The 17,023-nt window shown below is 38.0% G+C and overlaps 1 protein-coding gene across 3 annotated transcripts in view; it reads right to left on the bottom strand.

Moving 5' to 3' along the window:
• NTRK2 (neurotrophic receptor tyrosine kinase 2) overlaps positions 1-17,023 on the bottom strand; it is a 203,468-nt gene that overhangs the window by 174,095 nt on the left and 12,350 nt on the right. For 2 of the 3 annotated variants that reach the window (XM_018080932.3, XM_008934200.4), the window contains exons 2-5: positions 11,232-11,306; positions 10,917-10,988; positions 4,586-4,654; positions 1,430-1,584 (exon numbers count right to left, since the gene is read on the bottom strand). In XM_018080932.3, the coding sequence (XP_017936421.1) occupies positions 1,430-1,544 (115 nt within the window). In that variant the 5' untranslated portion in view covers positions 1,545-1,584; positions 4,586-4,654; positions 10,917-10,988; positions 11,232-11,306. Of the gene's footprint in view, positions 1-124; positions 194-1,429; positions 1,585-4,585; positions 4,655-10,916; positions 10,989-11,231; positions 11,307-17,023 lie in introns of those variants that run through there. The other variant, XM_018080933.3, reaches the window with a different exon arrangement.

Below are 17,023 nucleotides of genomic sequence, written 5' to 3'. Positions count from 1 at the left end.
TCTACTGGCAGCTGCTATCAGAGGACGTCATATCCTCCATACAGGCAGGGCAGAAAAGAAAACTCAATGAGCAAAGGTGGAAGGAGAAAAGGTATAATTTGTCCTGCTGTTCATCTTCACTTACAGCTTTTCCAACCCAAATCAGGATGCCCTTGCTCCCCTTACTTCTTGTCTTCCTGCTGCTGGGCACCCCAGCTCCCCACTCCACAAAGGAATTTCCAGAGTCCAGCAGATGTGATATCATGTTAGAAACACCCCATCTCTGCCCCTCATACAGAGAGGAGGAGAAATCTTTTCAACTAGTGGGTGAAACCTTTCCCCCACTGTCCCAGGACCATATACAGTCAACAACTTCATACACAAAAGGGGATGGCATTATGGGTTACATAATTTTTTCACTATCTCTAGATCCATACATGATAACCAAAAAAGTATGCTGCAATATGCCACAGACTTAAACTTGATATAACTCTTTTGTATAGCCTTTACAAATGAACTCAGCAGAATTTTATGTGTGAAGACCAGAGCTATTGCTAATCAGTCTCAATTAGCAGATAGTTTTTCTGAAATTTCTTCCTATGGTCCTAGTACTACAGTTCGTATTTTTGAAGGAAAATAAAGACTTCATTAACCACAAATACCTGAAAAAAAATTCAAGGAGGTAAAATTTCATGTCTACTGAGCTTGGAAGCTATTTACTTCAACAAAGGCACATGCATTCTATATAATTCTTGTGTGCTACCTATAATCAGTATTCTGTTTCCCTGTACTAGAATAAAGAACATCCTTAAAGAATCAAGAGAAAAAACAAACAGCTTTACATGAAGTGGTGAAAGGTTTGGAGGGGAAACCATATGAGGAGCAGCTGAGGTCACCTGGTCTGTTCAGCCTGGAGGAGACTGAGGGGAGATCTCATTGTGGTCTTCAAGATCCTCAGAAAGGGAAGTGGAGGAGCAGAAACTGATCTTTTCACTCTTGTGACTAGTGACAAGATTAGAGGAAATGGCATGCAGCTGAGCTGGGGAGGTTTAGGTTAGACATCAGGGAAAGATTTTTCACCCAGAGGGTGGTTGGGTACTGGAACAGGCTCCCCAGAGAACAGTCACAGCACTAAGCCTGTCTGAGTTCAAGAAGTGTTAGGACAATGTCCCCAAGCAGAAGGTGTGATTCTTGGGGTGTCCTGTTCAGAGCCAGGAGTTGGCCTCAATGATCCTTGTGGGTCCCTTCCAACTCAGCATATTCTATGATTCTATGAAGTTACCAAAATTATTACAAGCGGACTGAAAGATGACAGAGTGGTCAATATCTCCACTGAAAACTTTTCCTTTAGAGCACTGTTGTCATTCTGAGAGGTACCTTGTAAAAAAGCACGTTTGTTTTTCCTGGCTCACAATAATTTAGCAGTAGTTTTATGTTAAAAGAATATTACCGCAGTTTGGGACTTTCATATCCAGCAAGGCTGTCCTCTTGTTGTTCTCATCTGTGCAATATAAATCCTGAGTTTCTGTGTAAGACTTGGTCTCTTGAAATTTCTTGATCCACATGATTTCACAGGAACACTTGAATGGATTGTCCACCAATATCCTATAGCAAAAAAATACTAATTTATTTAGAAGAAAAAACATGTCATGCATATAGAAAAAAAATGAGGGGCACGGGGAGTCCAGGCATTCAGCTGAGTGAAAGTAGAAGTTGAATCCTTCAGTTAAGAAGGTTGAAGTATGCAAGTTGAACCCTCTAGTTAAGAAGCATAAGGTAAGCAACCTTGGTAAACAGCCCAGTGCAAGCTGCGAGTCAGTAACAGTTTCCATGTAGGGAACTAAACTCTGCGTGCACCAAGGACCCAAACTCTCGCAGGTGGGAGAAATCACACAGGAGATTTGACTACTATTTCCAATTCATCAGGGTAAATCAGGAGCAACTGGAGAACTAGTATTTCTATGAAGGTCCATTTTTTTCATAGGCAGAGATCAGAATTCCTCTTTTCTACACCTGAGTCCCTCCTTAGTTACCTCAAATATAGTTTATTACTGTGAGACTATAAATTCTTATAGAGTCAAACACTCTTGGATTATACACATGCACTAACAAAGTCTAATCATTAAAAACAATTTTACCTAATGTTCTACTATTTTACCTAATGTACTACAAAACTTTCAGAAAATCTCACAGTAAAACCTTAGGTAATGTCATGAAGAAATACTAACTGAAAACACAGCCTTGAAACAGAAATGGATATGGTATACCACACAGAATTTACAGGTTAGTGAACTTAACAAATTCTATTTTTAAAATTTAATAAAACTACATAAATAGAAACAGAAACATCCCAATGTCTACATAAATAGTTACCCAGTGTTATTTTTTTTTCTTTTACAGGCATACATGCGATTCAATAAAGTGGGTGAGTGAGTAACTATTTAAGGCATTTCATTAGAAGGCGAACTTTTTCTTAGCAAAGATTCATGGGTATTTTCAACGCACAAAAGCTCGAATTTCTCACAGAATCTATGCTAATAAAAGCCTCCTAAGGACATAAAGTGTGCAAATAATTAAAAAATCAGCTTATCAGAGCCATAACCTGTTCCCCAAAAGTCATCTCAAATTCTTTGAGGATTAACAAATGTAGGGCTCATCCTCTAAAGTCTCCGAAGGAGCAATTTATAATCACAGAAATCATCTGCTGGACTTCAACACCACAACAGCATGGACAAAAATGGCTTGTGCAAGACACAGTATGAATGTGAAGATTCCTTGGGTCAAAGCCTATGACATGGATTTTCAAAACTGCCAGATTTACTTCCATCTTCTGTTTCATCCTATAGTTTCCCTGTAAAAAAGGAATGTCTCTTGACCAGTGGTTGAGCTGTCTTTTTCTTCCACTCTTTTATTTTGTGCTAAATGCACCACAGGAGGTAGGCATATCATAGGCATGATGCTGGAGGCATAATGGCCCTTTATAGACACTTGTGTGAAAGAAAGAATCTAACCTAGCAAAAGCAAATTATGAGTCTTTATCTTGTTTGCTAGTAAATTTACAGGTGCAGTTTGTTTGTTCTAAAAGAAACCTTCCAAAGTGACACCTCCATCTCTATAATACCTGGTGAACAGCCTCAACTACAGCCTATCCTGAACTTTTCATCCCTTTACATTTTGATTTATAAGAGTACTAACAGTACAAGCATACTTGTCAGCTTTCTGTCAGAAGGTTCCTGAGAAGCTATTTATGGCAACATTCTTATCGCAGATTCATCTACCCGCACTCTTCTTTCTCCCCTGTTTCTGATCTTCCACCTATGTATTAATTACTTATCAACAGAATTGTTCAATTATACTGATTTTATCACTACTGTTCCTCCCTTCAGGATCTGCTTTTATCCCTCCCCTTACTTTATGTCTGTTTATCTCACTTTCATCACAATGTCTGATTGCGTAACTTCAGTTAATCTACTCCTACACTCTATCTCAGTTTTGTATCTCCTTTCTCTCTCAACCTGTACTTCATCACCCATTGACTCCACCTCTCAATCACTACTCTGTTTAACCTTCGTATCACCCATTTTTTCCCATGTTTGGCTCACTCCCAGTACCCTTCCCCTGCTTCTTCATGCAGAACCAACAGACCAACACAGAGCATGAAGCAATGGGAGTGCTCTGCAACTAGCTAGTCTTTCCATCACAGTGCTCAGTGACCGTCAAGTTATGAAAGAAAATTCCAGTGAGCAATGTTCCCTCGGCTTTAAAGAAAATAATTATACCAACTTAATTATCAGCAAAACATACCTAAAGGGCACAACCTCTTTTTTTGGCACCAAGATTTCCTCATTTCACTTCTCACATGCTGAAGTTCACCAGAAAAGAACAAGGATTCCATGTCTGCTGTTGCACTTTTGGACAACTTCTGACTCTGCTCTGAGCTCCAGGAGAGCAGTCTCCCCCTCCAGTGCAGCCCCAGCCCTCCTAAAGCTTCTGCAGGCTCTCTGCATATTAGCAGAGAATGTACAAGATGACCAAAATTTTGGAATGTATACTTGGAATATATAATTACATCAACTGGAAAATCCAGTTGATGTAACAGAAGATAAAAATGTTAATATTGAAACCATCAATGAATATGTTTACCAGTGCTTTCATTACTAAATGATTATATAAAGCACAGTGCAACTCAAAGAATTTGAGAAAATATTCTTCAATAGCCAACCATAAGCATAGCAGCTGTGAGGCCTATATAAGAATATGAGAGAGAATCTTAATTTGAAAATTGTGGAAGACTGTATTTTCACTAGCTTAAACATTTAATATAAACACCAGCAGCTTTTTGTGAAGTACCCTCACAATAAAATATCTTAAAGCTGAAGGGAAGAGGTTATTTTGACCTCTAATTGGTTTAAAATACATACTTGACCTTCTTGAAGCTCTGGAATGACAATATTTTTGTATTTAAGTGTCCAGCATCGATGCTTTCTTTGGATCAAAGTTTCACCCTAATCCTTGATGGACCTCTACCTTCAACAGAAAAAGCTTCAAAGTCTTGTTCTTCCATTCCAGCCAAAAATAAACTATATTTTAAAAACTGACAACTTACAGATCAGACAAACCCAGATGGTGAAAAGGCTTCTTGGACAAACTTGAGAGGTTGTTTCTGGATAAATTACTATGGGAAAAGAGAAGGAGTACATTAATTAGAATTGTTTCTTCTTACACTGAAAATACAGTTTGCGTCTCTCAAAAAAAAATAATTAAGGACTCAATAATTAAGAGCTCTGAAAGTCCTTTGACTTCAGTTATAAAAAGACAGTGTTCAGTATTACTTCATGGTTTGAAGGGTTTCAAGGGTTTGAATCCAGAATGCACCTCAAGTCAAATACATTCAAAATCAAGCTCAACAGGGATCAATATTTTTACTTTTAGCACTTTGTTCATTGCAGAAAAACAGCAGATTTAACTGTGTTTCAAAAGTATTTTGTAAAGTCCATGTGTTAATTACATGCTCAATTTAATTCATGTGAAATGGGTGTATTCCATTCTTTGATGCTGCACCAAACTCTGCACTCACATAAGCCCTCCTCACATGCTAGCACACATCCGTATCAGAGCCTTTTAGTTGTTCTTTTCAAATTGCATGTACCATATGCACCCACATGGAAGATCAAAAGAAAACTGTAAAATGCATGTATTGGGCTTTTTTATGTCAATTAAGCATTTACGGTTTCCAGTGGTAATTCGTGAAAGGTCCTCTACTATTCCGCAAAGAAATGCTGATCTGAACCAGAAATACTCTTCCTCTCATAGGCTTACAAAATTGCTTTCTCTACCCCAAAGCAAAATAATGCTAGTTTTTCTACAGTCTTATCGGTCTACCAATTAGAGATAGCAAGAGCAGTAAACTGTGTAACTGCCAGCAGTAAAGTACAAATCAGAGTTATGAGCCAAAATACCATGAGTTTTATGTGGTATTATAAAGGCGCCGTAAAGGCTCCACACTTAAAAGTTGCAAAGCATTTAAAACTAGGGATTAATTATTATTTTTTTTAACCTGACTAAAGAACACAGTGTTTACTCCCCAACTTTCAGTCCTTGATCTCTGAGTACAAGATAACTTTCACAGAAATTACAAGTTGGATTCTCTACAAATGTTTATAAGAGAATCTTTAAGAGATTATTTTAAAAGATTTACTACATTTCATCACATATTCCTTCTGGCAAACAACACCCTGAAGTTTACAAACTGACTGGTCCTTACGTGTGAGAACGAAACAAATGAGGTACTATTTCATTAGTCAGATGAACTAGATTGCATATAGCAGATGCTGGTGGAAATGCTTCATGGACCCTGATTGGATATAGCAACATTAAAGTACAATTTGCATATAGAACAGAAGTTGTGTTTAAACAAAAATTGTCACTATGTTTTTTTTCCTAATATGTATATGCTCTGTGTTGGGAGGTTGAACAAAGGAAGTTTGATCCTCCTGTCAGCTTGGGCTTTTGCCTCCTGTGTGGAGGCACATCAAACGCCCTCCCTCCATAGGAAACTCTATACTCACCATGCAAGAGAATCCTTCCAGTTTTGACATTGACAAGCAGCACATGCAGATGGCCCCGTGGTATTACCAAACAAGGTGTACACCTGCATCTCTTACCTGCACAGCAACTACCTTTTCCTAAAGACAACCAGATATATACAGTGGGCTTTACTTGCAGACCACTGTTATGAATTTATTGCCTTAAACAATACTTGGACAGTAAATTTAAATTATATTTTTTCATAAAGTGAGTACTCTATATTGACTACAGGGATGCCTGCTGCAGTCTCTTTAATTCATGTTAAGTGAAAAAATCACTGCCAGGTTTCTTTTGAAGACGTTAAGGACCACACTTCCACTTTCATGAAAAGAGAATAAGAATTAGTTCCCCAATTTAACAGTACATAAAAAGATCATGCCCAAAGAAGATCCATCTGGGGTTCTAAAGACTTTTCTAATTATGGGGGGAAAAGAAAAGTCAAGGGTACAGAGCCTGGCTCCAAAGCTTTACCCACAGACAGGACCCAAATTCAGTTAAAAGCATGCCTGTATTTTACATGTAAATATCAAGCTCACTTTAAACTTGCTAGCCCTAATTCAACTAAAAGCAAACCTGTGGTAATCTGAGGAGACCAAAAGCAGACCGGGAAGCTGCATAAAAATTCACAGAGCTTGCAACATGGGCATAGTTCTACCACCTACAGTGCTTCTGGCAAGGGGAAGCAAGAAAGAAGGAGAGGGAATAGATCTAAGGAGAACTGGGGGAAAGAGGTGAAGAAAAGGCCATTTTGCTACACTCAGTCTTCCTGCCCAGGCAACTGCCTGTTCTGCCTATGAGCCAGCCCTATGTGCAGCAAAGTACATCTCAAATTGTTTCATTTGGCTGTCTTGCCTAAACCTGAACAGTGTTGAGATACAAACTCATCTTAATACCTAGAGCTGTATATATACTACACTCACAAATCTTTGATTCAGCAACACAGTTAGATGCAGCCTGGCACGTAACAACAGCTAATTTTTAAAGCTTTTGGAAATCTCGGCTCCCTGTAAAATGTGTTTTAATATTTAAAAACACTGACAATATACCATGCATATGTATTACACATTTCCAACAAATTACTGTTAGCAGCAGGTAAGTTTATAAACTACAGCACTACTAAAATGCAACTATTGGCTAATTTGAGTCTAAGGTCAATGAAAACACCAGAATTAGATGAGCAAAGCTATTAATTACACTTAAGTAGTGTCCATTAGGGCATTTATTTTCCTGTTGTTTATGTTATTACACAAATCTTTCCATCATACATAATGCTAGAAAGATATTTGGGCTACATAAGTTTCACCAAGAAAATAAGGTAAGGACCAAAAAGGGCTTAAAGAAATATGTGTTAACAAGTTTATTTTAAACTGATATTGTTGTATGATTCATAAAATAAATACTATTTTCATATAATAAGAGCCCTTTAACTGCATTAAAAGATTTTTCATAGAAGAAAAAGAAAGCTGTAATAGTATCATAGTAAAATTAAAGCTTATACAGTTACATCAGTCTTCAGAAAAGTGTTTGGAGCTTTCATTGGGATAGTAACAAATTTGTTTCAAAATAAAATGTAAGACTTTTCAAAGACCTGTACTCAGAATTTACTCTTAAAAAGTGAAATTATTTCAGCTCTTAATAGTTTTCACTGTCCCAAACATAACAGGAGCTATATCTCATTCCTAGTGCAGTCAACAGGATTGTTATTGCTGATGACAACAAACCATGATTCACTGGGGGTTTCAGAAACATTTTGATGCACATAAAGACTTGCCAGAGAAAACAAACAAATGCATTTTGCAGGGATAACAGATGAGCCTCGGTAAAAAATACCTCCATACTTTCTGCTTTGTTCTATGTATCTAGAGCAGCGGGTGACACTTAATATTTTCCATATTATCTGGGTTTATCCTGTCTCTGGTAACATTACTAAATCCCCACCAAAAGAAAACACAGTACGATACTGGATAAGCTTATGGTGCATAATGTAAGTATTCTGAATCAAGTATCCATGTCCATCAACTGAACAGATATCAAGTCAGTCTAAATTGTTTCTAACAAGGAGCTTCATGAACTTCAGCTCTAGCAAAGCCTGCTTACCAACAGATATGCATTCCCCATTTGACTGCATGCTCCATTTGAAGCTCTTCCTATGGCTGAAGTATTTTAAGGGCATCTCATCCAAGTGGGTTCTGTAAAGCCTAGCAGGTCATATATACACAATGATACTTTTTCCTTAAATGGTAACTTTAATAGGGTGTCCCTCTTCTGCTTAAATGGTCAGATTTCTGAAAATGTGTTTACCTGTTGAGGTTTTGGTTAGAAGCAACCACTGGGGCCAGAGACACTTTATGACTGCATGAAATCCATTTTCTTAAAGCAACAGGTAAAAAAAGCCTCTCAAGAGGATCCCATCAATTTTCTCACCTTTTGCAGTGCCTATTTGCCCAGACAGCTGGGAAGGTCTTCCAAATATCTGTCTACCTTGTTCCAAACTAAACTCATTATTTCTCCCTCTGCACTCATAGTCGTGGAGAGAATCGATTGCTTTCCTCATCATAATTACTCTTCTTTTAAAGCAAAGATGATCATAGAAGCCACAGAATCATAGAATAGTTTGGGTTGGAAGAGACCTTTAAAGGTCATGTAGTCCAATCCCACAGCAACAAGCAGGGACAACATCAAATAGACCAGGTTGCTCAGAGCCCTATCCAACCTTGAATGTTTCCAAGACTGAGGCGTCCACCACCTCTATGGCAACCTGTGTCAGTGTTTCACCACCCTCACTGTAAAAAACTTCTTTCTTATACCTAATCTAAATCAACCCTCTTTCAGTTTCAAAACATTATTTGTTGTCCTATTGCAGTGATGTTCCTTTTCAGTCTTCTCTTTATTGCACTGAACAGACTCAGGCTCTAAGTTTCCTTATATTATTTGCCTTATAAGCTCCCTATAGCTCTGTTGCTCTTTGTAGTATCCTGCAAGATGAGTAGATTCAGTGTCCTAATCACTATATAGTATTTTGACAGATTCCTTCCCAGCCACTAAAGTAATGGGAAAAAGAGGTAAAAATGTAACACAAAATTCCTTTTGATTCCAGACTTGGATTTGCTTTGTTCTGAGATTCTGTCCCAGCAGAGTCACTAAGTCTTTCTCTGCAAATGTGTCTCTTAGACGGTACGTTCCTATTGTGTATTTCTACTGGTATTGTGTATTTCCACAGTCAGTGCAAATGGAATTTCATATTTTATAACCATAATTCACTGAGCAATTTTTACACAGGTAAACACACAAATTTACTACAGAAGATTATTCCCTTATGGTACTGTTATTGTTTACTTTGGCTGAACAACCACATACCCACTGGGCCTGTGCCCAAGTCCCTCCAGAGGGAATGGAGGGAGGGGGGAAAAGAGGGAAGGGAAAAACTACTAGATCGAAGCTGCTAAGTAAGATTATTTATATTTACACAAAGATAGAAAACACTATAAGCAATATGCATACAGAGAAGAACTAAAAATAAAGATACTTCCCCACAACCAATGATCTCCTCTCCTGATGGAGCTGCCCAACCGCTCCACACAGCTACCCCAGAAGAGAAGAGAGAGAGCTACCTCTTCCTCCTCTTTTTATGTTTTAGCTGACGTAACATGGTATGGAATATCTTCCTGTTCGAGTCAGGTGACTTATCCTAGTTTCCTCCCAGAAAAAAAATGTTATTTAGCTACACAAACCCACTACAGGTACCAACTGATTACCTGTTTTATTAATGACTATCTGAAGTAATATGTAAGTCTCACAGGCTCAGAAGATCTGGTTCACACTCCTCCAGTGACTGTTCCACATTAAGGACAGCACTTAATGTTTAGGCAGAAATGAAGATCCATGTCCACTTCCTTACATGAACTAATTGCCATTCTTTGGAAAACAGAGCTCAGAAAGTGATTTCATCTCATAAGCAAAACAATCAACCCTGTTCTCTGTTCAGCAGTTTTTCCCTATTACAAAGAAATATCTTACAAACTCAAGGTTTGGTAAAATGTCTTCCTGATCTCATTAGGATAAAAGCAAAAAAGTCATACTAAAAAGAGAACTTCGATCAGTTCAGCCTTTGTTAAATCTAAAGCATAAGAAATCTAGAAAAACACAGTCAAAAAGCTGCACAGGCATCAATTCTGAAGTCCATGATCTACAAATTGCAACTTCATTCCTATGTTTTGCTTTGGGTGCATTAGTTTAGCGTGTGAGCTTTCAAAGCAAGTCTTCTGGTCACTCCCAGGACTTCAGTTCACAGTCATGTCACAGTCTCTGGGCATGTGTACTGGTCAAATTATAGTAGATGTGTTTCATGTACGCACCTAATGCACTGCAGCTGCTCTTGGGAATGGGTGCATGGCCAGCAGTTGGACTCAGTGATCCTTATAGGTCTCTTCCAACTTGGCATATACCGTAATTTTGTGAAAACATGTTCCGCCCATCGAATCAGACTACAGCTAGTCAAACCCATGTCACTGAGTGTGATGCACAGTGGGGACATCATATGCTCAAGAGAGGCATTCTTTGTGCTACACTGCTTACCACAAAAGACACAGACAAAGTCTGCTGTAAAAGACCGGATAATGAAATGCATGGTCTTTTTATCATCCCACATTGTGTTCTTATGATCTGCCAGTTCCTTACCATACATACCTTATTTAAAGTCAATTAATGACAGAAGAACATTGTAAGTCTGACTTATTATTAAAGTATTTTTTTATTAAGGAAATGGTAAGAGACAGAAATAAGTTAACAATCAATAAATTAACATGAGTTAGACAGTTTTAACTTAGAAGACAGACATTATTCTTACTCACATGTATTGTAGGTTCACATTTTTCACAAATGCCTGACGGGACACGAATCTTAAGCCTGAATCCACCACAGTCCTGGGAAAACAAATAAAACTGTTGTAATATTTATGTTTCATTTAAAATATAATGGAAAGCATAATGATAATAATGGTTAAAATAAGAGTCTGGGTGAAATTTCAACAAGGCTCAACTGCAAGATTTACAATTTTTCTCACTAACACAAAAAGTGAGGTCTACACTTTGATAATGTCTCCATATGCTTCTATGAAAGAAATAGAAAAAAAAGATAGCTTTATAAGATAAGTATCCCCTACTCACAGATTTTTAAGTCCAACATAGTATCCAACCTCATTGTCATTGATACTTTTTAAGTTTTCTTGATTTGCGATGTAACTGTTGAAAAAGCAAGACAGAAAAAAGTATGTAAGTAGATCCTTCCGGGGCTTTGAGTGTTCAGAGATCATGCACTGATGTATGAAAGTCAGTAGTGATTGCTGACCTACTGCAATTAGAAGTAAGTCCTACTCAGACCATATGCAAAGCAAAAGTGGTCCTTAAAATCTTCCCCATCATTTAAATGGTACTTTGTGGGGCACTGCTGGAAGGGAAAAGTTTAGTTTTACACAGGGGAAATGAAGAAAGGAAATCAACCTGAAAGCCAAATAAAGCTGCATTACAGTGTCACTGTTCTCCAAGACACATGTCCCTTTTGACAACAGCGAAGGGGCCAACTTCAATAGTAGTAGTGGAGTTATCCTCACTTACATTGAGGGAGAATCAAACTGCCCTAGTCTTTTCTCCCATGTTGTTAACTTAATCACTTGCTAAACTTATTTTCTCCCTGACACAAAGTAATTTCAGTTCTTTCTACATGGTGTGGTAATGGCAAAACTGAGGAAAGGGGCTGTACTTCATGACGTTACACAGAAAAGCAGAAAATAAGAGAAGACAAACTGCCATATTAGACCAAAGCACTGAGTCCACTCACATAGCATTAGTATCTGCCTGAACCCCAAAAGGATGTGGGTATGTAAGCCGGTCCTTTGTATTATCACCATGTGAGATCTATGAATAACCAGTGACATCCCACAGACCGGAAATTAAAATGTTCACAAATAATGCATCGTTACCTCTTCTGCAGCAAGAAGGAATTTCACAGTGCAAATCATGCAGTCTAGGAAGAAGAAATCGGTGGAAACTGCAATTCTTCTGACATTGTGGACAGAAAAATGTCTGATTTATAGGATTCCAGATTTTTCAGAAGATAAGCCTAGTCCCAGAAAAACTCAAACAGAGATTGACCTGTATTTTCATGAGCATCCTGAACTAAGCAAAAATGCAGGTTCTCCTAAAAAAGAGGAGTCGTTCTTTGCTAGAAGAAACCTTTTATTCATTCTAAGTACTTTTTAAAATTTATTTAAAGGGAAATCTGGTGAATTAGAAAGAAGGTGTATTGCTTTCCCAGAGGCCATCCATATACCTTCGCTGGTACGTTAGAGAAATTCACTGTGTTCCCAAATCCAAACAGAAGCTTGAGAATCCCAAAGTCGAGTTGGGCTCTCCTCTAAAGCCGCAATGCTGACTTGGGCTTTGCTCTTGCCACGCACCAGGAAAAGCAAAAGTTTCCTCTAATGGCATTCACTGTCCCTTGGGAAGAAGAAGGGCAGTAAAAAGATAATGCATGACACTAGACGGAACACATTACTACAGCATCATATGACAGTGAACTGTTCTTCAGGACTTTTCAGGATAAGATCAACACAGCGTACTCATTAGAAGATAAGAGTCCTTCATATTTTGTGTTTCCTTTCTTGAATTTTTAAGATGAGCTGATTTCCTATCTCAGCATTTACTAATCTATTTTATTGGTTTGTTGGTTGGTGCATAAGTTTACATATTTTGCCAAGTAAAAACAGTGAAATCGTACATAAAAATCTATCAATTCTTTCATCTAAGAATCCTGGAAATGAATGATCATACTTCCTCTAAAAATGCCCTGAAGAATTTATTATTTAATTACGTACCACCTTCTCTGTCACTTGGACCTCATAATGTTAAAATAAAGTTATCAAAGATATCCTCCTCATCTTGTCCTCAGTAACAGGACTAACAGGAATCCTGTCAAGACCAGACAGAGATAGGGAAATCACAAAAGAATGGGAATGTAGGAAAATGGACAGTGAAACACAGAGGGAGAAGAGACTCAGACGTAAAGAAAATAAACAGAGGAATCAGTTGTATGAGCTAAAGATTAAGCCATCAAAAAAATATCTCTGACAAACACTGCCAAAATGTAGACCCATCACTTAAACACACATATCACCCATCCAAATCTGACATTCCAATTTTAATCATACAAATACTTAACCATTAACACTCACTAAAAGAAGCTGCAGAACTTGACATAACTTACAATGTTGTACAGAAATATGTCAGTGTACTACATCCTGTATTAAGACTCAGTGTAAAACAGCTCAGCTCTGCTGAAGCCAATGAAGCTACCACAATTTACATCGAACAAAGATCTGAGTATGAGCACACAATCTATATAAAAGATCAGTGCTGGTCCATTAGGGAATAGACCAAAAGGACAACATTTGGGAAGAAGTAGTGGCATGAATTTATGGTACCTTTTTTCCTTCTCTTATTGTATTCCCTAAAAGAAATCAGAGCAGATTCTCTAAGATGAATGATTTACAATTCCAGTTCCTAACTGAGAGAACCAAAAGAAACCACTGATTTCCACAACGATACTTTGAATAGGGACACAGAAGAATTTTAGTCTAAGTGCAACTAACTCAATAACTGCTCTACAATACACTGGTAAAAACAATCTCAGTACAGAACACGACAGTAAAGCAAATTTCATGCAGTTGGAAATCCTGCAAGAAGGAGTGGACAGATGTAATTTACAGGAAGCAGGTCATGTCCCCTTACGCTTCCTTACTTGCTTAACAAGTCTGCTTTAAGTTAAGCCTCTGCAGCTATGTCATAGCAGTGAGAAAGAAAGGAGTAGAATGATGTAGCTGTACATTGTAAGGGGAAGTTGTTCTTCTGCTTAATTTAGAGGGAGACCTGAAATAAAACCTCTCCCTTTCTGAAGTCTATTTTTACCTTCTTCACAACTACTCTACCTTAATGTTACTTATCATCAAACATTAATACTCTAAGAGCTTTGACTTGCAGTGGGCGATGCCAAGAAATGTAATTTGCCTGCCTGCCCTTAAGAACATCCACCCTATTCTTTAACTGAAGATTTTTATTGTAGCACAGAAGAAAAACATACTGACTCACAGATGGCTGAAGTCACATGGAGAGCTTGGAAGCTCCCACTGCACACCACAGCAGAGCGTAGCACCGCCAAAACCTGGCTGGATAGTACCCAGAGAGATCACACATATCAGATCACAAATACTGACTGCTGCCTCTAAACCAAATCTGCTGCTGCCTACAATACTATTTGCTTGATTATACTATAGCATTCTGCCTCTCCTTCAATGAGTAATCAGTAAACAATAGTTGCTTTCAGACCTTTAATCTCCCCATTGTAAACTACTCATTAACTCTAATAAAGGCATTCAGAATCACACACCTACTGACTGCAGATTGCAACCTACAATAACACATTTATCTCAGCACACTTCAGCAGCTATTGAATAATGTCACACATTCACATTTCATCACTGCTACAACATTCTGGAAATGATAGCTTAAAATCCTGTTGTAAAAGACCTAACTCCCCCAAGTAGGATCTCCTTTAAGAGAGTTGTCTTCAATTCTTCTCATTATGCAAGTGAAACACTAGGGATAGATTATGTATAATGTCAGTGAAGCAAACTCTGAATTGCAAAAGCACAAAGAGAAAGCAGGTTCTGATCTTTAAAGCGGTCTAGATTATTTTGTTCCTCTCTAAGTTCAAAGATTTCATTGCAAGTTTCAAATCTTTTCCTTAACCTGAAAAAAACTGGCCTTCCTAACTAACTGTTTCCTCCAGCTTAATGTATGCTAAAGTATATTACTCCATTTGGAGCTATAAGGACATGCTGAAAAAAACCCCAGTATACGCTAGTCTTAAGAATATAGACGCAAACAAGTAATACTGTAATGCAGTTCCAAAAGTATTTCTGTTGCCAGAAAACTCCCTTTATGGGAAACATATTTGCTTAACACTCCAAAAAATAAATCAATTATATGTCTAGCTCTGGTTCATACAGCTAGGAAAAAAAGTTTTTAAAAACTTTCATATTCGCTGGTGAAATGTTTCTGAACTTTGGGAAAACTTCATAGTCCGAGTTGTTTTTTCACTGAGCCTTTAGAGAAAAAAGGCAGCATACTTCACACATTGAACTGTCAGTAGATGAACTACCATATAATGACAAATCATGTATGTCCCCAGTCTACACTACTGTGAGGGTTTTATTTTAACATTAACGATTAAACATTGCAAAGTTCCTTAGTGCTGTATCTTCTTACAAACTACAATTGTCATGCCAAGTTCATCAAAAGGTAAGCTAAAACTTAGGGCCATTTTCAACAAACCTGGCCTGCTTTATGGTTATGCATTAAGATCACGCAGAATTTGTAAGCTTGACAAAATACTTGATGAAACTTGGCATATTCAAATAGATTTCAACTGCAGCCCCTCTGAAACCAAATTTAAAGTAATGCTCAAGTGGTGTGAACTCATATGGTTGGAAAACGAAGCAGAGACCTACATAATGTTGTACATCAGGAATGTGAGGTTTCAGACAGATGTAGGTACCAATGATACAATCTCTGCTCAATCAAGAAATCGTTCTACACAGGACCAAGATCCCTCTAGGAAGGAATCTCTTAACAGCAAGCAATGATCAACAACAAGTCCTCTCTACAGATATACAGGTTTACTTCAATCATTTTGTTATATTTTGCTTTATCTATCTGGTACCATAACTGCCAGTTTTCATGAAGACAACCTCAAGAAACAGAACTTCCACTGCTAAAAGACCGTGCCATAACTCAGAAAAGAGGCAGAGTGTCAAGTTAGTTCATGGAGGACTTACTTATCATTCAGCTATTTTACAAGCAGGTGCTCAACTCCTTCCTTGGCTGCCTGATGTCTCCTGACAAATTCAGAGCAAGTGCTCTGGTGGTTGTTTTCTTTTTTTTTAAACTGTGAATCATTGTATTTCACAAAGAGTAAAAAACTGTTTGCCAGTATCACGGGTTCCTTAAGGGTTCTTTCCTCCCATTTAGAGTATTTAACCATGAGTCATGGAAGATTACAGGAGGTAGCTCTCCACGTGCCAGTACAACAGCTCTGGAGGCAAAATAATTAACTCTGGGATCTTTCTTCACAGACATAGGCATGCCCTTTTTTGAGCAAATCCTGCACTACACATAGACTACACTCAAGTAACAAGCTGTTCAGAACAATTTGGGACTCAGCATCTCACAGCAAAGATCAGAGATCACAGTTACCTTCAAGAATTCCCTGTTCAGGATGCATAGCTGTGTCAACTACCAGGAGGCAGTGCGCCCCAGACATTCTATTCCACATCAATATACTATGATTATCCAATCAGTAGCACACAGATGCCACTGCAAACTGCTTCTCCAAAGCCACCATCCTGAACAATAAGTGCCAAGCCACCATCTTAAAGCAGAAGAAAACAGGAATTTAATGGAGATACCATCTTGTTATGGCAGTGAAGGAGCAGATCCATGCTGTTGCTTACTGCTACAACTGCCTAGAAAATGGAAAGCCCACAGTTTGCCAGCCAGCTTTAGTTTCCTCTTTACAGCATGAAGGCAAAAATAAAAATAAATTAGTATGTCTAGAATGCAAAGTTTAAGCAAACAGTTACTATAAGGCAGGGAAAATGAAACGTAAAACACCTTTGGGCTTACTTACGTTTCTGATTTGGCTTCAAGGTGTTTGTTCTATTTTCTTCAAATAGCAGACTACCAAATCAAACAAACTCTCAAGACATTTCATGCAGCTTTCCAGATTTAAGATTCATGCCCTTGATGAATTCCACCTCCAAAATTACTTTCTCCCAAATGCATGCAAGACTTATTTAAGTATTTTCTCCATTCAGGGACCTGTCCTTCTCCTTGAGGTCTGTAAG

Source organism: Manacus vitellinus, unplaced genomic scaffold, assembly GCF_001715985.3.
Source record: "Manacus vitellinus isolate BGI_N305 unplaced genomic scaffold, ASM171598v3 scaffold_50_pilon, whole genome shotgun sequence".
Taxonomy (NCBI): Eukaryota; Metazoa; Chordata; class Aves; order Passeriformes; family Pipridae; genus Manacus; species Manacus vitellinus.
This window is presented reverse-complemented; position numbering and strand designations above follow the sequence as displayed.